The following is a 22,235-nucleotide window of genomic DNA, read 5'->3' on the forward strand; positions in this document are numbered from 1 at the left end:
TGTAATTAAATAAAGTGGGAATGGAAGTTTTAGAGACAAACTGTAGAATGTTTCGAGCTGGTGAGCTCTCCAGAGTGCTGTTGAACCTGTCTCTCTCGTTTTGATATGAGAACTGCAACCCGGAAGAGAGAAATGAGTGGCTTGAAGTTTTAGTGGGTCCATGTTGGAGATTGGACAATTGGGTAGTAAGACCTGCCAGGGCTCTGCTGTTGTGAAGACTTTCCTCCAGCAGGGTTAATTTTTTTTCTCCCTCATCTCTTCTCCTGTCCTATGTGTAGACTCCAGAATGGACTCCAGCTATAGACAGTCAGCATGTTAGAAACAACCTATACTTGAGTGACTCAGTATCTCACCACCTGCTAGTCTAGATCTGACCTTAGATCTCACTTAATAGGATGCTTCCAAGACCCAGTCAAGTCTACTTCAGGTCACTAGGACTCTATCAAAGCTAAACTGTGAAAAGGTTTTAGTTTTGATAGCATGATGCTCACTGCCTCCATGACTGTAGTGTTCTCCAAATATTACCCAATCCTTAATTACTAAGGTTAAAAATTGTGAGGTATGAAGTCAAAGGACTTCAGTTATTGAGTGACTTTATGACTTTGGGCACATTGTTTAAACCTACTAAATTGTTTCATTGGCTGTCATAGGATGCCTATGCCCTCTTCTCATAAAATTTAATGAGATATTATTGTGTAACTCCTTTTTACTAGTGGTGCTCAGCTTAGGCTGGAAGAAGCTAAGCTTGCCACATTCTCGTCACTGCTTCTGCTTCCTGGTTGGACTCCAAGGGTGTCAATCATTTGTCCAAAGTAAATTAGGGGAGGCTCTATCTGCCCATCTTCTAACGGCCCAATTAAGAATATATTCTATTACCTGACTTAACACTTCCTAAACTACACGATCACCCCATGGGCTTGTTAGCCCTAGCCAATCCAGTCTGACCCAGTCATACAGAGAAAGGAGCATATGAATACATCCTTATCCTGAAGACATGAGTGTGGGGAATGGTGCTTCCCAAAGGGCCCAATAATACACAAAGCGGGGGTCACATGTGGTAAACATGCTAACTGGATGTTACACTTCAGGTTGGTTGTGCATGTTTGGCAATTGTTCCCCAACCCAGCTAAACAAGGGCAGGAATCCACAGGAAACAGTCATCTCCATTCTATCATGCTATCTTTCCTGGGCCACACTTCCAAGTTCACTGCAAAGGACACCAAGTGAAAACAGTGGCAATTAATACGACAAAGAGCACATCAGGTACTGACTGGTAAGAGAGGAACCAGTCACTGAGAGCAGAGACAAACTGGGGTAGTAAAGGGAATGACATTCAAAGCACAAATGTGCTTTCTCTCTCTCTCTCTCTCTCTCTCTCTCTCTCTCTCTCTCTCTCTCTCTCTCTCTCTCTCTCTCTCTCTCACACACACACACACACACACACACACACACACACACACACACACACACAGTGGAGACAGGTAGGCTGGAAGAAAAGCACATGTTGAAATGAGTGAAAAACTGGACACACTAAGAACTGCAGGATGAGGATCAGCAGCATCAGGAGAGAGGCAGGCTGTGACTGGGGGGACAGAGAAGGCTCCAGGAGTGAGTGAATCCCTGGAGACACTAAGACACTGACTAGACAAAGATAGGTTGTGTTTTTTAACCAACAAGGAATAGACAGGTGGACAGAGCCACCCTGCTGATCACCAGTCCTCTCAACCTCACACCCATCTGTTGATAAGGTTTCTATTTCATCATTGTGACCACTCTCCTTATCTCTTACGTTACTGGAATGGATTCCTCATCTGGTTGCTTAGCTGCTTTAATTCACTGTCTACAGTGCTAACAAAAGTGGCCACTCTCAGGCTTTCAAACCCTCCAACAGTTAACTTTCATGGTGGTTTCTTTGCTGATGCTCACCTCTCACCTCCTCTATCTTATTTTATGCTTCAGTTGCAATGAACTCCTTGCTATACCTCCAAAGTGCCACTTTCTTTGTTACAGCTGCATGTTTTATTCAAGCATCCCCATGACCTTTACCCATTACTGTCCTGCCTTACTTACTATTTCCTCCATTATTTGGCTGATGAATATCATCCTTAAAATATCAAGAAGTTACCTTTCTTCTAATGCATAGCAAGCTCCACCACAGCACTTATTCCTGGAGGATGACCGTGTCCTCACTAGCCTGGGAACTACCCACTGAACATCCAGGACACTGCCTACCACTTGGTAGGTGCTTCCACACAGATAAGTGAGGAGTATAAGTATCTGAGGTATTATTTTGTGTACAAATGAGAAATGTCAGGCAAATAATATAACAGGTTACTTTAGTCATCTGATGGGTGTCTAGGTTTCAAAAAGATAAGCACAACTGTCTCTTCAATCAAAAACCAAGACATTCAGAAGAGCTGGTGAACCACAAAGCAAACAGAAATATTTGAAATATTTTGATGGAAATGTACTGAAGCAAAACATTCTTAAGATTGTGTTTGAGTATCAGAGTACAGAAAGTAAGGAAAAGCTCTAAAAATCAAATCAAAACAAATAGCCTTCCATAGTGGAATATGTACAGTGGGACACAGGAGCTAATCCAAAGAGTCTTCAATGGCTCTAAATAGACAACTTGATCAACAAAAAAGTAGCATTAAAGTATACCTCAGAGAATGACATGACTACTCATGAGGTCACTGACATAATAGATAAATGGGGAGATGAGACAAGCTTAAGTAGACAAGACAGTCACGGTTTGGGGCTATGTAATGGGAGGTTGTTCTTGTTCTGAGGACTGAATGTCACCCCAACCTTCAGAGAGACAAAAGGAAGCTGCCAGTAGCAATCTGACTGGACACGCAGGAAGGAGGTTCCTTTTCCTTCTCTGGTGATGTCCTCAGCCATCAGAGCATTCTCATTCCTACTCTGGTTTCTCATCTTTTCATGTCACCCTTTCCTTTGCAGATGTGTTAATATCTTTAGAATTGTTTCTGGGCCACCAAATTAAACAGCCATAACCTTTCTTGTGGCTTATTTGTAATGACATGGCTTAGGGGGTTTATTCCCTCAGCCAATGTTTTCAGAGAGCCCACTGTAAGGTAGATGTTGTACTAGGGAGACAGTGCTGAATGCCACAAATGGGGCACTACTATGAAATGTCCCCTAAAGCTAAGTTAGCAATCAGAGCACTAAGCATGACTAAACCAAAGGGCAGGAAGCTAGAGGTCTTGCAAAGGGAGCAGCTAGGAATTTCAATGTGAGGAAAAGTGAGTCCCCACTGCAAGCACTGGAGCAGAGATTCACGGGTCTGGGCTGCAGTCCATCCCTGGTCTGTGCATACGGGAAGCTAAGGAAAGAGATCTGCATTTACACATTTCTACATAAGCATTTGTGACTACAAAACAACTCGGTCTTTAGGGTGGAAATTCCGCAGCTCGTTTCATTGCGACTTTCAGCACTGTTTCCTCCAGTCTTTTACAACCTTTACTAACTAAATGTTGTTTTCTAGTGTAAAATTTCTCAAATTTACCTGATCAGAAGAATCACTTGAGACACTTTTGAAAAAGAATTGTTTCCAGGCCTCCTCCAGACAGCCTGAATCCACAGGTTTGAGGTAGAAAGCAGGAAGGTAACACACAATTTAGGTGTTACCAAAGGGTACATTTGTAACACTGGAATGGGCAATATGTAATACAAGTTTCATGTACCAGTTGTTTTAAAAATATCTTTAAATTGTTATTAGAAAAACTGTAAGATATTCACTCAAATGAGATCATTTGCTGTGGAAACACTGAGGAGTTTACATTACAAGCATGGAAATGCTAGGACAATGTGGGGCCCACCCACATTAGAAGGAAGAGAAACTACGGTTTATTGATTGACCCCAAGTCTACTTACAAATGCTACAGTCAGTGTTATAGATGTGGTAAATATGTGGGCTTCCTCTTAACTGTAGTGTGAGCCGCTTCATCTGCTCTGCATTTTTATGAGACCTCTCAGGGACATTTCACAAGCTTGAGTTGAAGCTTCCTCTGTGTAATTACCCTTGTCTTACAGAAGAACTTTCCCGTTGACAGTGACATAGAGGATTAAGGACCTTGGCCTTTTACTCTTCTAATTCACAAAATGTCTAAATATATATAAAATTTACACGAAAATAATACAACTTATAGGTATGAAAGATAGCATTTTTATCTGTGGTTGATTACATTGTAGAGAATTTAAGCCAGACATCTGAGATTCCTTAAACAAATTGTTCATAATGTAATCAATGCTAATTGTGATATGCTCACATTACACTGTAATTATACATACATGCTTTAATCAGGAGTCTAGCTGAATATACATGTCCTGCCACACTTTAAGAAAATGGAAGCCGGGCGGTGGTGGCGCACGCCTTTAATCCCAGCACTCGGGAGGCAGAGCCAGGCGGATCTCTGTGAGTTCGAGGCCAGCCTGGGCTACCAAGTGAGTTCCAGGAAAAGGCGCAAAGCTACACAGAGAAACCCTGTCTCAAAAAACCAAAAAAAAAAAAAAAAAAAAAAGAAAATGGAGCATGTAAGGTCTGCTTTTAACAACTGGCCTGAACTTGATCTCCACATGCACTGTTCATCTGATGTTTTGTGCACATGGCATTTCTTCAAGATCACATGAAAGTAAGACTATCAATGGTGAAGTGAAACCGGCAATAAAAAGTTTCATTTAACAAAGTACTGCCTTAGTTTATTAGCGCTATCTGAGAGGAACAGCACACTCACCCACTTGGGATGGACTTAACAATGCCAGCATTGTAATTTTTTTCCAAGTTGGCCCCGTAGGAAATGGCAGTGGCAATTATTGTCTGAAATAAAAGAAAAGAAAAAAATGGATAAAACCAACTCCATTGGCCTTGGCAATTCCTTGCTTGTCAAGTGTTAATTAGTACTGAATTTTTTGACCATTTATTCTACTTACCACGATCACTTCTATAGGAATAGGGACTGGAATTTTGTGCTTAAATCGATCATTTAATTCCTTAACAGCCATACAGATGATGATGGTGAGTAACCCAGCAATGAAATCTGCAATGTTGGTGTCACTGATATTTTGAAAAATCTCAATGAGTGTCTGTAAAGATAAAATGGGTGTATATGACATATGCTATACAGACATATACATAAGAGCAATTCTTCCACATGAACAGCACATATGAGTCTTAAAAACGGGACTGACAAAAAAAATCTTAAAAATGGGACTGGCAAGATGACTCAGTGGGTTAAGGTGATCACTGACAAGGCTGATGGTATGAGTTCCATCCTCACAATCCATATGATGAAGGAGAAAACTGACTCCTGAAAATTGTTCTCTGACCGCCATACCTTTGCTGTTGCACACATGAAAGAAAACACACACACACACACACACACACACACACACACACACACACACACACACGTACACACACACATGTACACACACACATGTACACATACACAAATAAATGAAGTTATTATTTAAAAGAGTATTGGCTAATACAAGGACCATTAAGCACATAAAATTTCTAAAATATACATATGCATAAATAAATAATATAAAGCTATTATTAAAATTGTAAAAATGTATCAACTAATACAAGGAACATTAAGAACATGAAATTTCTAACATATACACACATATACAAAGTTACTAATAGTGATTAACTTTGAGAGGTGATTTTTACATTCTTGTGTTTGTTTATCTGTATTTTTTAGGATAAAGTGGAGAATTTTTCAAGGAAAACGGTGGAATGCTATCCTTAACTTACAGAAAAATAAATCTTTGTCTTAAGGAGATTGTATCATGCTATTAGGTGGGATCTTTGTAGACAGGAGGGCTACTGAACCTGACATCTGACAAGATAATTTTCTTTGGTCCCAGTTGGCATCCTAAGTAATGTTCTTCTCCCAACCTAAATGATGTGGAAAATAACAACAAAAAAAACCCCAAAAGTGTTCCATATGGAAATCCAAGTGGTACTGATCAATTCTTTATGGTAAATTAAAACCATTGAATGGGTACATAGACCAAGTATATATTGTTTAGAAATTAGCTTAACACTAAAATCTATTTTCTCCAAGTGGGCAGAAGAGCCAGCTCAAGGAAATTCATTTTGTTTTGTAAACACAAGGTCCCTGGAAACCAGAGTCTCCTTCAAGGGAGTCAGCAGGGAGACTCCCAGGCAGAACACTGGCATCTTTGTTCTGTTGCAGCTCTTAGGTAAGTCATGTCTCAAGGAGGCATCTCTCAATTCTATGAGACAAGTCGTGCCAGTGGCTACTTTCCTTTGAATAAATCTGTTTATAGCTAGGTTTTAATTTGACATAAAGGAATGGTGCATCTTAGGAGTTAAAACATGTATCTTGGTTTGTTTTTACAGAGAAGTGAAATACTGTAAATAATTATCATCATAATCTGGTGTCAGGCATATAAGGAATATCAATTTATTTTGCCAGCAGCCTTGCCTGTCTGGAGTGCTTCAGGAGTAAGGATGGAGGGTCTTTTACAAGCAAAACTTATCTCAGCAAGTGTTTCGGCTAGGATTTAGGTATTTAATTTGGAGGAAGCCTTTTCCACTTTTACATTAAACCCAATATATCATCTTAACTCTGCTTTCCAAAGACACTTAAAATCGTTAGAGACAGATACATTGGGCAACAGGATGAAACAGGTGGTTACAGAATGAAAGAAAAACTGGGAGAAATCCTACAACAACAGAATCCCAGGATGTCTCACACAGGAGGCAGTAACCCTGCTACCTACTCCAGAGGCTTGTGTCATTGTGGCCAGTTGACTCTTTACATAATGAATTTGCTTTTTTAAAAATATCAATTATTTGAGAAATTCATACAATGTGTTTTGATCATACTCACCCCTCCCCAACTCCTCCCAGATCCGCTCCCATCTCGCTATCCACCCAATTTTGTATTCTTTTCCCTGCCCAATTGTGTTGCACAAACACTCTTGGGTGAGGGGCCTGCCCTTATATAATCAAGTTTCTAATGAGAACTCTTATCAATTCATGAGCTAGGTATAATGTTTTAGCAGTTTATACAATGAAGGTTTACTTTTCAACTTGAAACAGGAAAGTTAATTTGGAAATCATTTGTCTGACTACTATCCTAATACTCAGGAGGCAGAGGCAGGAGAATCTTGAGTTCAAAGCTTGCCTGGACTGACTCTTTACAATAGAGTACAACAGAGTCCAAGAGCAGCCCCCCCCCTCTCTCTCTCCCTCCCTCCCTCCCCACCTCTCTCTCCACCTTCCTCCACCTCCCTCCCCCTCATTCCCTCCCTCCCTCCCCACCTTTCCCTCTCTCCCCTTCCCCCACTTCTCTTTCTCCATTTGGACCAACTATCCTGATCACAAAAATATTTCACTTTACAAAACTCACTACAGGGGGAGCTGGAGAGATGGCTGCTCTTTCAGAGGTCTGAGTTCAATTCCCAGCAACTACACAGTGGTTCACAACCATCTGCAATGAGATCTGGTGCCCTCTTCTGGCCTGGAGGCAAACATGCAGACAGACACTGTCTACATAATCAATCAATCAATCAATCAAGCTTTTTTTTTTTTAAATCACTACAGTGGCTGGGGAAATGGCTCATTCAGTGAAGAGTCAGACACTCAAATATAAACACCTGAGTTCAGACCCTCAGCACCCAGATAAAAAACAGTGCTGCAATGTCTGTTCATAACCCAGCACTAGGGAAGCTGAGGTAGGTGGATCCCTGGAGCTCATTGACCAGCCAGCCTAGGCAAATCAATGAATTCAGCAAGAAGCCCCGTCTTGAAAAACAAGGTGGACAGTGATCCAGGAAGACATCTGACGTCAGCCTTGGCCTCTACACACGTGTAAACGCGTATTTGTGCACACACTCACATGAATATGTACACACACACACACACACACACACACACACACACACACACACACATTTTTAAAATCACTCCATGATTCTTACTTAATTTTGAAAACTGTCCTAGTTTGATTTCTGTTACTATGATAAAATGTTGTGGGCAAAAGATACTTGGGAAGGAAAAAGTTTGTTTGGCTTACAGGTCCACCACTGGGGGAAGCCAAGGAGGGACTGATGTAGAAACCACTGAGGAACACTACTTACTGGCTTGCTCAGCTTGATTTCATATACAGACCACACACCAGCCCAGGAACGGTACCACCTACAATGAGTTGTGCCTTCCCCATATTAATCATTAAGCAAGAAAATGGCCCACACGTATGCTCACAGGCTAATTTGATGAAGGCAATTCCTCAGTTGAGGTTCCTTCTTCCTGGGTGACTCTAGTTTGTGCCAAATTGGCAAAAACCAGCACAGAATTATTTAAATCTTTGAATAAGGAGAACCTCTGGGGGCTAGAAAGATGTCTCAGAGGTTAAGAGCACTGGCTGCTGTACCAGAGACTTGGGTTTGATTTCCAGCACCCACATGGTGACTTAAAACGATTTGTAACCCAGTCCCAGAGGATCCAGTGCTATCACTGGCCTCCATAGACATTGCATAGACTTGGTGTACTGCCCACATGTGTAGGCAAAGCACCCATTCATAGATATAAAATAGATATAAAATAAAAGTGAAAAAATTGTAAAGAATCCCTGGTGTATTTTAAATGCTACAAAAAGCAAAATCATACACCTGCATTGAGCGAAGCATTTGTCTTATATTGCCTGCATTGTGAGTTTAGCATTTCTTGTGGAAAGCTCTACAATAGAAAGTTTAATCTGTATAGGAATAAACCTTGGCTATATAAATGAAAATGGCCTGACAGTTGTCAATAGAAACAATTTCCAAAAATGCACTGAACAGTAATTATAATTTAATTTTTTGTCAGAGTTCTAAAATTATAGATAAATCTAATTCTGTAGCTTAGCCTAGTATTCTAAATACAGGTCAAATGAAGATATCAGCTATGGATAATATTTTATTTATTATGATGTTTGAAGAATTTTAAGACCACTTTATGTGGATAATAGTTCTCACCAAGCACGAAGCCATAAGGGAAAACATGTGCTTAGTATGTATCTGGGAAAATGCACGGGGTAACTTTCTTCTAGTTCTTCTCTGTATGACAGTGACAACCTTTTACAGTCACCTTCACCATCCATCCAGCCTTCCCTGCTCCAGACACTTTCTGTATAAATAGATTGCCCCCTCAGTATTACTTTCTTTATTATAATGGTGTAAATTTTGCACACAGAAATGAGTTAAAACTAACAATTCTATCATGCTAAGCTTTACTTTCAAAACTCACTTTTGCAGTAGATAGCTCCAAAGGAACAACACCTTAGGTTGTCTGCCCTTCCACACACAATTAAAATCTCAACTTTGGGCAGAACTTTTTTCAGGGCAGGCTTACTTTTAGAGGAGGCAGTGGTATAGGTACCATCAATTAACAACCAAGCAAAAAAACAAAAAACAAAAAACAAAAAAAAACCCTAAAAAACAAAAAAACCACCCTTGTTGTGGTGGTTTCAATAGGCATGGTCCCCATAGACTCATGTGTTTGAATGCTTGGCCCATGGGAAGTGGCACTATTAGGAAGTAAGCTTTGAGGTCTCTGATACTCAAGCCAATCCCAGTCTCTCTCTCTCTCTTTTCTTCCTGCTGCCTACTGATGCAAATGTAGAACTCGTGGCTCCTTCTCTACCACGATGTCTGCCTGCATACTGCTGTGCTTCCCACCATGATGATAATGGACTGAACTTCTGAACTTTAAGCCAGTCCAATTACATGTTTTCCTTTATAAGAGCTTCCGCAGTCATGGTGTCTCTTCATAGCAGTAGAAACCCTGACTAAGACACTTGTGTACAAAAACAACTTGTCATGGTTAGTTTTTGTCACCTTGACACAAACTTGGACATACCTGGGAAAAGGTCATCTCATTTTGAGAATTACCTCCATCAAATTGATCTGTGGGACATTTTCTTGATTGCTGACTGATGTGGGAAGGTACAGCCCACTGTGGGCTGTACCATTCCTCAGATGGTGGGCCTGCACTGTATAAGAGAACAAGCTGAACAAGCCATGGAGAACAAGCTAGTAAGCAGTGATCCTCATGATCTCTACTTCAGTTCCTGCCTTGGTGTCAGTATTTATTGAATAGATGAGGTGAATGAATAAAAATAAAGGAATAAATCAAGAGCTGATAAAGTGTAAAAACAAGATGTGTCAGGGATGCAAAAAGTAACAGAACCTGTATCAAAAATGGGAAGCCTGGCAGTATTGAGAAGAATTCCTGAGGGCCAGGAAGAAGTGCTGTGGGAAGTCTTTCTGTATGCTGTGAATATGTGTGGTGCCCATTGGATAATAAATAAAGCTGCATTGGCCTATGGCAAGGCAGGATGAAGCCAGGCCAGAAAATCTAAGAGAGATAGTGAGAAGAAAAAGGAGAGTGGGAGGAGACGCCAGCCCGCCCGCCACCCAAGGAGCAACAAGATGCCAGCAGACTGGTAATGTCACGGCCACGTGGCAACATATAGATTAATAGAAATGAGTTGAGTTAAGTTATAAGAGCTAGTTAGCAAGAAGTCTGACCCATAGGCTATACAGTTTGTAAATAATGCAAGCCTCTCTGTGTTTACTTGGGACTAAGTAGCTGCAGGATGCAGGTGGGAGAGATTTGTCCTGCCCATGAGGCCAGGCAAGACTGGAGAAACTTCCAACTACAAAGAAGGCTCAGCAGGGAAAGGTGCTAGCCATGCAAGCCTGCAAACCTGGGTCTGATCCCCAGAACTCATGTAAAAGTCCGGTTGTGTGGCCCGTGTCTGTAATCCCAGAGCTGTTACCCGAGAAGGGAGACACAGACAGAACACTCACCCAGAAGCTCAGGAGCCAGCTAGCCTGGAGTGTGCAACTCACCCACAGAATCATCAAAAGAAACTCTGCCACAACAAGCTGGAAGATGAGAACCAACTTCTAAAAGTTGTTTTCTGAGCTCCCTGTGCACCCAGTGTCATGCATGCATACAAAGTAAATAAATAAGAACTGATGATCGGGGGGAAAGCAAAATAACCATAAATCATGCTGAATCAAAACCCAGCCTGTTAGGCCCCAAAGGTGAGCCTATTGCAATCACTCTGCTAAGTGGACAGAAGAGCAAACTGCCCTCTGGATTCATCTCTGAGGCACACCTCATTAGAGAAGTTTCTGCGTGCAGTGTAGTGGTTAACTCACAAGTGACCCAAGAGCAGAGAGTAAGTGTCAGAGGACTGCTCAGCTGCAAATGGGATGTCTATATTACCGCCCACAAGGCTCAGTGACTTACAGAAAAGGGGCAGAAATCAGGCAGTGAAACAGTGTCTTCTGGAAGTGACAGGACCATTTCACCCCTGACCTCACAGCAACTGTGGCTGCTTGAGTAAGACCTACACATTTAAGTCAATCAAAATTCTGGCACGAAGTGAGGAGCTTAGGATTCCTCACCCTTGACTGAAAAGCTGCTGGCAACTGATGGATGCTGATTTTCTTTAAGGGTGTGGCCCTGGCCGGTCAGCCTTGCTGCAGCAGACACCTCTGCACCCAGGAGTACATGGGCAGCACAAAGTGGACGCGGTCAGTTATTTAAAAGTAAAAAATAAAAAATAACTGGGCATGATAGTTCACACTTTGGCAGAGACCCATAGACCTCTGTGAGTTCAAAGTCAGCCTAATCTACATAGCAAGTTCCAGGCCAGACAGGGCTACATAGTGAGACCCTGTCTCAAAAAATTAAAAAGAGGAAATGAAGTTCACAGTGGGTGAGGATATAAGGATGGATCTGGGAGGAGTTAGGGGGAGGAATGGAAGCTGAATATATGTAAAATACATTGTATGAAATTCTCAAAGAATTAATAAAAATACTATATCTAAAAAGGAAGAAAAATGGCCTATGCTGATGTCTCTGATGGGCTGGGCCTCATCAAAGCAGACAGTAAGTTCAGTGAGGTCCATTCTATGACAATGAAACAACACTAATAAATTGAGTTCTATGTAGCCAGATATTGTACTTATTGCTTTTTATGGCTGGAGAGATGGCTCAGCAGTTAGGAGCACTGACCGCTCTTCCAGAGGAGCTGGGTTCAGTTCCCAGAACCCACACAGGGGCTCAGAACCATCTGTAATTCCAGTTCCTGGGGATCCAACACCTTCTTCTAGCCTTAGCATCAAACATGCACATACTACATAGATATACATGCAGACAAAACACACATAAGCTTAACAAAATATGTTTAAAGTTTACAAGACAGGGTCTCACTATTTTATAAACCTGGGTAGCCTCAAATTTGAGATCCTCCTGCCTTAGTTTCCCATGTTCTGGGTTTACAAGTATGTGTCGTGTGCCTGATGTAAATGTTCTTAACATTGCTACTCTAAGAAGTGGCCATTATCATTACCCTGATTTTAAAACTTAGGACCACCAGGTGGTGGTGGCACACGCCTTTAATCCCAACACTCGGGAGGTAGAGGCAGGTGGATCTGTGAGTTTGAGGCCAGCCTGGGCTACAGAGTGAGTTCCAGGACAGGCTCCAAAGCTACACAGACAGAGAAACCTTGTCTCGAAAACCAAAAACCAACCAAACAAACAAACAAAAAAAACCTTAGGACCCAGGGTATTAGCGAATTAATTTTTTTAATTCTCATTAAGTTTATTCCATTTTTTTATGTGTAAGTGTTTTGTCTGCATGTATGTTTGTGCACCATGTGTATGCTTGGTACCTGTAGAGGTCAGAAGATGGTATCAGATCCCTTAAAAGTAGTTACAAATTGTTGGGAACCACCATGTGGGGGCTGGGATATGAAACCAGATCTTCTGCAAGAACAAGTGCTCATAAATGCTGATCCATTTCTCTAGCCCCAGGGCCACACAATATTTAACATATTCAAGGCCACACAAGTAGACTCTAACTCCAGTTAAATGTGTGTATGGTCATATATTGTTTTCAGATGCTAATTTTTATCTTTTAGCTCAGGCCGGCTTCAAACCACTGTGTAGGTGAAGATAACTCAGCACTTCTGATCTTCCTGCCTTCAACACCCAAGTGTTAGGATTATAGACATGAATCCAGTGATGGGAATTGAACCTAGGGTCTCATGCATGCTTGGCAAGCAGTCTACCAACTGAGCTATATCCCCAGTTCCTGTTTGTTTTTTAAATGCACTTTTGCATGGCTTCATTTCCCCAAGCCAGAGTGACATCATGTTACTATTATCACCATTTCCCAAGCATCTGTAACCTACTTGATATAGAGCATATACTTAGATCTAAGAACTTCAAATCTACTTTGTATGATCTAGATCCTTCTTTTGCATATCTTTTGCATGTTGAATCAGCTTTGAATCTAATGTTCCATTTTCATTTATAATTGCTGAAACATTTACATTATGCATTATGGATGGCCATAATTAGAAAGGGCTTGAGAGACACATCTCCAATCATTTCATTTTAAAAACAAGAAAGAAAAAGAAAGGCTTGAAGTAATAACTCCATAATGATAACTTTTCTGGAACTTGCTGTATGCCATCCCCTGAACCAATTATCCAACAACTCTCCTCTAACAATCCAGTGATCTAGCTACTATTTGCAACTCCATTCTGCAATTTCTGCAGAAACTGAGGCATGGTGGTTTGTTCATAAGACAAACAGTAAGTAGTAAAGTCAAAGTTTGAATCCAGACCCACCCAACTGCAAACCTGAACTTTCAGCCACTACCCTATATGATCTGTCTAGGGGGTCACTTAGTTTATCAGAGGCAATGCAGGACCAGAATGCAAGTCTATAACATCTCAGCCCTGTCATCTTTATTGCTATGCTACCTCAGATTCCTTGATGTTTCTGAGGGCCAAAGTATCGGGGAAAGGTTTGGAGCAGTTGAAAAATGATGGTTTGCTGATTTCAGAAAAGTGTGTTTTGATGGTTCCAAGTATACCCAGAAAATGGATTCTCCAGGTTCAATCTGGAACATGATGTCTCTGCAGTGATAATGCAGCACTTACATAGATAATGGAGAGGATGCCATTGTAGTTTTTGGTTGAAACATTGAGCACGATCTTTAGCTGTGAGACCAGCACTTGGAAGGCAGCAGCTGTTGTGAATCCGCCAACCAAAGGGTCTGCCAAGTACCTCACTATGAATCCAATCTGCAGACCTCCAAATATCAGCTAGGGTAAGAAGAAAGGAAAAAGTTAGATGTTTGCCTGAGAGAAGGAACAATTCTCTGGAAATAGTAACGAATTAAACATTGTGTCAGTGAAAACACTAGCTCCACTGCCCCACATGCTCGCCCTCAGTTGAATCACTTGCGTTCTGTTTGCTTTCTTTTCTCAGACTTTGGTAACAAGTGATTCTGGTTTCTATTTGTTCGTTTGGTTGGTTTTTGTTTCCAAAGTCATTTTAGTATCTGACAAAAACAATGTTATTTAGAAAATAACATTAGAACTAAAAGTAAGTTTTAGTTCAAGAAGTTTGTCTTGCATTTAGATGCATCTTTAAATCTCCACATTTTAAAATTAATTATTTCAAATAAGAATTACACTCATCTGTGTTTACATGTAAGCCTATTTATTACCTGTATGATTCCTACTAGAAGAGTGAGGGTGCTTGCAATTAGTACTCTGGCCGCATCTCTGGTTCCGGTATCTAACATGGTCATGTTTGATGCACTTCCATTACCACTGGGCACAAGAAAGTGGTCATCTGGAGCCATGCTCAGAACAACAGATCCCACCATTAAACTGACCACGGGGAAAGGTCCTGGGGAAAAAAGGCTTTGTCAACTAGCCAATAATGAATCACAGACATTTAGACTCAACATGTCTATGTACTATTAGAAAGGTGTGTGGTAGTTGGCTGAAACTAAGAATTACTGTTTGAAGAAGCTGAGAATCTCAAGGCATTCCTGACTCAGAGAAGACAAGATGTAGGTAGATGGTAGTAAAGCAGTGTTGAGCATACTTCATGAGTGTGTAGGGAGGGTACCAGGCCCTCCTGTGTGGGATCCTCATGTCACAGGGTATGGGAGTTATCAGGAAAGATTTCCTGTTGGAGACACACATAAACTGAATCCTTATTTATTCAATTTAGTATTTATCCCCTATGATCTCATCTTTTAGAGTGTCCAAAATCCTGATCTCCAGACACAAGTACCTCCATCAATATCAATGTCAAGTGTCCAAACTGACAAAGGATTGGAATATGATTTCTTTTTTATCATATGCCAGTCAATAACATCCTATTTTTAAAAGTTTTCTTTATTGATTTCTTCTATTTACTACTTACATTTTTTCCATGTTGATGATGATCCTATTCTTTGATTATAAAAGGTATTATCCTTGAGAGGCCTCAGTACCCAAGCCTGGTAACCAGGAAAATCTACATGTAGTGAATGCCAGAGGCAAATCCATTTGTCTCTTATTGACTGGTTCTCCAAAGAAGTTGTTTCAATCAGTAGGCATCTCCTGACCTGCTTCTGCAGACAGGCCAGAGGCTAGAGTCTATGAGAGACACCATCATGCACAAGGGCGTAGGATGCAGTTGAGGATAGGACTACCTTTGTCTCAAGAGGGTCATCCAGAAAATATACCTCACCAGCACATGGATGTAGCAGCAAAATTATCTTCATTGCTGATGTCAAAGTCACATAAAATTAAGCCGGGCGGTGGTGGCGCACGCCTTTAATCCCAGCACTCGGGAGGCAAAGGCTGGTGGATCTCTATGAGTTTGAGGCCAGCCTGGTCTACAGAGCAAGATCCAGGAAAAGGCGCAAAGCTACACAGAGAAACCCTGTCTCAAAAAACCAAAAAAAAAAAAAAAATTATATCAAAACATTTATTTGCTAGAATATTCCAGAAAAAAAAAACTACCTTGAATGTTAGGAATGAAAGGAAAACACACTGTGAGTCATGTCAAGAAGTAATACAAAACTTTTTCTAAATTGTGTTGGCAGGATTTTGCCAGTCTTCCAATATTCCTTACTGAAATAAATATGTTCCTTTATAAAATAACAAATGTGTATTTGGTGACCATAATTCAGTAAATACAAATTTAACCTAGTGATATAAGTGGATTTAGATCTGGTAAAGATTTTTTTCTCTGTCATATGTTGGAAGAGATCACTTTTAAATATAGAGACAATTTCATTACATTTAAAATTTTTAAGCTGTGATAAAACTCAAAAGTAAGCTTTAATTTTCAGTCTTTCAATTGCATTTTTTAAAAGCACAGTTATGTATAAAGCTAACAATGCCATTTAATAAAGCAACACCCTGAAGCTTGGTTCCTCTAGGACTCATTGGCAAAGGTCTGGAGGCATTGTATATCCAGCATAGCAGAAACATTTTACAGATGAACAAATATAGCTGTAAAATATGCTTGTAATTACCAACTGAGATGTGTCTTGATGTCCCAAAGACAAAATATGTCAGGATAGGAAAAAAGGCAGAGTAGAGACCATATTCAACAGGAACTGCAGCCAGCAGAGCATAAGCCATCCCTAAGACACAACCAACACAGTAAGAGTCACAACAAAATTTACAGCATGTTTTTACCACACAAAGAAATGCTTTTTCATAGACATACTCAGTTTATGGATTCAAAATATCAGCAGGTCCTGTGTGGTTTTCTTGTTTTGCATGCAGACCTCGGCTAAGCTAAGATGTGGAATATGACTTGGCTGGGATAATGAGGGTTTCTACACCCATCCCCTGCTCAGATGAACTGACTCCATTGCTCAGTAATTCAGTCACTGGCTGATGATATCAGTTGGAAAATAATTAAATCAGTTCCGGTATAATTTGGTTAATCCAGTCCCAAAGCCCAGACCAGCTTATGTGAATAGTTCTCTATGAACTCATATTTCTCTATGTTCTGAAGGATGCAGGCATCATTGCACTTTATCTTTCTTTGCTAAATAACAGAAGTTAGATTAAAAAAAAACAAGACAACTCTACCCTGATAAGGGAGGCTGACCCACCAGTGGGCTATGCCAGGCAGCCTCTGGGCTATGAATCACAGGCTATGGAGAAACCAACATTTCAGTGGACATGGGAGTTGGAAAAGGATAATGACATATTCTTTCCTAGTTAAACATTTCAGTAGTCAGCATGCCTTAACACATGGTATATCTCCATAATTCACACTTTAGGAGTGAAAATTCAACCCTTTGACTCCTGAGCCATTAATAGAGGATTATTCATAATGATTTTTAAAACTTACTAACAACCTAAATAACCCAACACATTTGCACTTATATTTATTTACTGAATGAATATCTCCCAATAAGGAAACAGTTAGCTAAGTTATACTTAAACATGATGATTCTATGTTGTAGTGTGTTTTTGGAGGGGAGTGGAATAGAATTGATGTAATATAAAGAAATATGTTTCCCTAACACAACCAAATATAAAGTAAAACTTTAAAAAGTTACATTTTAATTTATTTTGTGTATGTGTTGTGAAGGCAGTACAAGAGTAGGTGTGTGTACCACAGCATGTGTGTGAAGGCGAGAGCAGAACTTCTGAGTGTTGGTTCTCTCTACAGTTTGTGTCCTGGGGGTCAAACCAGGTCCTCACATAGATGCACTGATTTTTTGAAAATTTTGTATGTGTGTGTGATTTACACACACGTGTGTGTTCAGGACACTAGAGGCTAAGGAAGGCATCAGATGCTCTGCTCTGCAGCTCTCACTAAACCTGGAGCCATCCTAGGCTGTCAGCAGACTGCAGCAGTCTTCCAGTCTCTGCCCCTTCACGGTGCTGGTATTAAAGCACCCTGCTTTTTTTTTTTTTTTTTTTTTTGGTTTTTCGAGATAGGGTTTCTCTGTGTAGCTTTGCGCCTCTCCTGGAACTCACTTGGTAGCCCAGGCTGGCCTCGAACTCACAGAGATCCGCCTGGCTCTGCCTCCCGAGTGCTGGGATTAAAGGCGTGTGCCACCACCGCCCGGCTTACACCCTGCTTTTTACACAGGTTCTGGGGACTTACACTCAGACCCCCATGCTTGGGCAGCAAGGGCTCTTCACTGCTGAGCTATCATCCTCCGACCCCCTGGGGGGCGCTTCTTTAATACCCAGGTTACTGCTAGGAAGTGCAACAAGTGCTCTCCCAGGAACTTGAACAGAAGCAGCAGATTCACCAAGACACAATAGGAAAAGGAACAGAGCATGAAGGCACAGCCTGCCTGTTTCCTATGGACAGTTTTCTAGTCCTCAAACTGGGCGTTCCCTGAACAAGGTGCTGGATCTCTTTTCTCTTCTCTGCACTTCTGCCTACACATCTTAATATGCCTGGGAAACAGGGATGTTTTCAGTTTTCATACACACTGTCTATTTAGGGTAACTTTTATTCATGTACAACATAGTTATCTTTGTTACAAAGGAGCTAGGTACAACATTTTTGATATAATATGGTTTGGAAAGAAACCTAAACTGTTGATTGAAAGTGTGAACTCTCTGTTGGTGCATAGGCTGGATAAGATGGTGGCGTGTAAGCTAAATTGAAACCATCTGAAAGGAAAGGCCTTCCACCATGTGAGGATACAACCCAACAGGTCATGACTTCAGACTCCTTAGCTTTAAAAACTGAGAAATAGATTCCTATTATTTATTAAGTAAATCAATTAATGTCCAAGATAAAAACCAGACAGGAAACTCCCTATAGCCATGAGTAAAGACTCCAATAAAAGGGCTTGTAGGTCTTTTGTTGCTTAATAGGAATTTACTTTTTAATATTAGGAATCAAAAGACCCCATACCCTGAGCAAACCCAGACTCTTCTCCCAGCACTTCAAGGGGCCAGCTAGCAAGCAAGTCATAGACTCTGTCACCACTGGAGTTGCAGTATAGCCTCCAAAGTCCCCATTTGAGCCTAGCTCTCGTTAGCTGTGGCCTGGAGCCCTCCAGCCTACACACTCTGGAATCCTTACTGGGGCATTCATCGCTTTATCATCATAAGACTTCTACTCTGAACCAACCACTCTGTCCACACCACTGTGCCATCTTGCCCTCACTTCCATCCTGGGTCAGCTCAGCCCATGGGATTTCACAAATGTTCCCTTGCCTTCATCCCAACTCCTTCCTTTCACCTGGAACCGCCCCCCCCCCCCCGCCCCCAGACATTCATGTGCTCCAGAATAGCTTTCAAGCAAGTACATAATCTAGATGGAAGCATTGCACCAAGACTAACCAATGCTTAAAACATTCCTGATCCCAAGCCCCAGCAGGAACCGAGCTTGACCTGGTGAGCCAGTTGCGTTTCCTTGCAAGTGTGCCTTTCCACTGCCTGGCTGAGCTGGCCGGTTTTCAGCTGCACTTACCAGAACATAATGATGATGGCTGCTGCAGAATGTATTTCCTATCTTGCAGCGCTCTCTAAGTCCTGTCTGATCCAGCTCAAGGTGGCAAACCTACCCTCAGGGCTGGGTTTAGGATGAAGCTGCCTTGAGAACATTATTTAATCAGGCCCCTGAGAGTGTTTCCTTGCTTCACCCAAACCCTGGCCTTGTCCAGTCTTATCTCAGATCACATTAACAGTGACCCTCCCCAACACAATCACCACATCAGATTTCTCCTTTCCTTCCCTGTTTGTCCTCAGGTCCTTTGCATCTTTACGTGGCAGTCTTAGTTCGGCTATCACATGGGTGGCTCCCAGTCATCTCCTGGCTCTGTCTAAATCTCTTCTCTTCAGTTAGGCCTTCCTTACCCACAGTCTATAAAATAGCCCTTCCTTCCCAAATGAGCGCCTATCATGCTATATTCCTACCTCTACCATTGGACTCGATCCACAAGGTCTGTGTCTGTTAGTGATGGCTGAATTCCTGAAGTACAGAATGAACCATAGAAGGTTATTATGTGCATGAGCGATAAGCAAGCACGTGTGAGCCAAATTTACCTTCCAGAAATGCACCTAGCAAAGATAAGTTTATAGCATTATTTCTGGAAAACAAGCCATCTCTAAAATGAGGAACTGCAGTGTACAAGTTAAGAATGTAGGGTCAGACAGGATTCAAGTTCTAGCACTAGCACTCACCTACGCCAAGGTCTGGGCAAGAATTAACAGATTTCTCATTGTTAAAGGGGCTATGGTAATAGTACCCCTCTCTCAGAGTTCATATGAGAATGAGAGGAAATGTATCTGATACATATTAAGCAAAATTTGTCTCTTTTCCCCCTGCTGGGTGTTAAATCTAAGACCCCATGCATCCGAGCCAAGCACTCTGCCACTGAATTCCATCTCCCAGTGGTAAAATTTATCTTCATAACACACTTGTCTATGACAACTGAGAATGTCTGGGCCCTTAAAAAACCCCACATTTTTCGTGTGTACAAATGATTTATTGCCAGGAATGAAGTTCAGTCCTTTTCACTAAATATTGATTGAGCTACGTACTATAGCTGATCTCTGTGGTAGACAGGGCCTCAACAGCCATGGGATGGAGAAGGCTCCTGTTCCCCAGGAGCCCTGGATGCTGCCACTTTATGGCATTTATTTAGTGTTTTTTTTGAGACAGGATTTCTCTGTGTAGACCAGGCTGACTTCAAACTTCGGGACCCACCTGCCTCTGCCTCCCAAGTGCTAGATTGAAGGCATGCACCATCACAGTCAACTCACTTTACAGACTTTAGAGCCACAGTATAGAACATGCCCCACCCCTCACCTTTGGGATATAGAGCACACTGGGTCCAACTGAGGCTCCACACTGGGGCTGCAGAACCTTTTCCTTCTCTGTAGGGATGTCCCTGTGCCTGTTCTGAGTAAACTTGAGTAATCCTTAGCTTGTCAAGTATTAGCAGCCTTTGTGCCATAAAAAAGCACCAAGTAAAGAATTCTGTAGCTGGGCAGGAGTGATGCACACTTTTTTATTTTTTGTTCTATTTTTTTGAGACAGGGGTCTCTTTGTGTAGCCCTGACTGTCCTGGAACTCTCTTTGTATACCAGTCTGGCCTGGAACTCATAGAGATCCACCTGCCTCTGCCCCCTAAGTGCTGGGATTAAAAACATATGCCACCATTGCCTGGCCACAGCCAGATTTTAATGCACAACATTGCCTAACATTTATTACAAGCTTCTAAAATAGTCTATTTTCAAGCTATTTCTCCACATGCCCACCCCCTACACCAAATAAGCTATGAGCTCCTTCAATGCATCTTAGTCTTGATAATTTACCTAGTTCTGCAACCCATTAGGTAGTCTGTAAATTATACCAAATAAATGAGTTCTGTTGTCATGATGTGGAAGCTTTGGTGAACTGGGAGTACAACCCAAACTAAGATACTTCTCTCTTTCCTTTAGAGTGCTTTCACACTGCAGGTCAAGATCTGAGCAGGGAACGGAAATAAAGTAATCCAATGAGCTTAAAGAATTAGTTTTTAAAAACCATCAGAACATAATAGAGAATATCAGAACATATTATTTGTATTACTTTACAAAACTTTAGCTATGTGAGTACATACCATGATGCACATTTCTTTCTGTGTACTGTGCTCAGTATCTTTGGGGATCTCTGGCTTGGGACATCTCTGTAACCTGGAGCCACACAACTAGAGAAACAACAATGTTTCCTAGGAAAATATCTTTATGAAAGAGGAGAAGATAGGTGACTCTTTCTACTAAGGCACCTTAAAGAAAGGGTGAAGTCCTTGAGAGGAGAGTGAACACTCGGTCCATGGTAGGAGGAGTGGGGAAGAGACAGTAACTCACCATCACTTGAGACCTATCCACCAGCATCTTACCTTGCAGGGTACCCACTAGCCCAGTGCTAACTCCAGAGATGATGTCACTCAGCAACCATTCCTTGACTCTGTATTTGGGGAGCCAGTCCAATATGGGCAGGAGAGTCTTCAGTATACCAAAGACTCTCTTTCTTGAGCAACTGTCAAAAAGCAGGAAAATAGGATGTCTGATCCAGTTTTGACTATAACCAGTTGCAAATCACAAAGTCATGAACCAAATTCTGCAGCTTTTTAAAAAATAACTAGTCAGGAAAAAATTAGTTCCATGAGGAAAATACTGACACTGAAGTGCTTGCAATGGTTTTGCCAAGAACTGTATCTATCCTTTCAAATGAACTGTTCTAAGAAACAAACAGAGGATTAAATGTCTCCCACTTCATCCACATTTTTAATCCTCTGAGAAAATATCCCTACACAAGAACCCATTTTCTGACCCAGCCAGAAACTGATCAGTGTGGAGTCTCTGTGTGAGATTAATTTTTAGGCTCCTAACACGGGCAT

The 22,235-nt window shown here is 41.3% G+C and overlaps 1 protein-coding gene across 3 annotated transcripts in view; it reads right to left on the minus strand.

The window, feature by feature from the left end:
- The window catches only part of Slc26a4 (solute carrier family 26 member 4), a 54,041-nt gene that overhangs the window by 27,291 nt on the left and 4,515 nt on the right, over positions 1 to 22,235 (minus strand). For all 3 annotated transcript variants that reach the window (XM_052738277.1, XM_052738278.1, XM_052738276.1), the window contains exons 2-7: positions 21,735 to 21,874; positions 16,392 to 16,502; positions 14,580 to 14,764; positions 14,008 to 14,172; positions 4,954 to 5,106; positions 4,758 to 4,840 (exon numbers count right to left, since the gene is read on the minus strand). In XM_052738277.1, the coding sequence (XP_052594237.1) occupies positions 4,758 to 4,840; positions 4,954 to 5,106; positions 14,008 to 14,172; positions 14,580 to 14,764; positions 16,392 to 16,502; positions 21,735 to 21,874 (837 nt within the window). The remainder of the gene's footprint in view (positions 1 to 4,757; positions 4,841 to 4,953; positions 5,107 to 14,007; positions 14,173 to 14,579; positions 14,765 to 16,391; positions 16,503 to 21,734; positions 21,875 to 22,235) is intronic.

The sequence above is a fragment of the Peromyscus californicus genome, unplaced genomic scaffold (genome assembly GCF_007827085.1).
Source record: "Peromyscus californicus insignis strain IS unplaced genomic scaffold, ASM782708v3 Scaffold_15__1_contigs__length_86483966, whole genome shotgun sequence".
Classification (NCBI taxonomy): domain Eukaryota; kingdom Metazoa; phylum Chordata; class Mammalia; order Rodentia; family Cricetidae; genus Peromyscus; species Peromyscus californicus.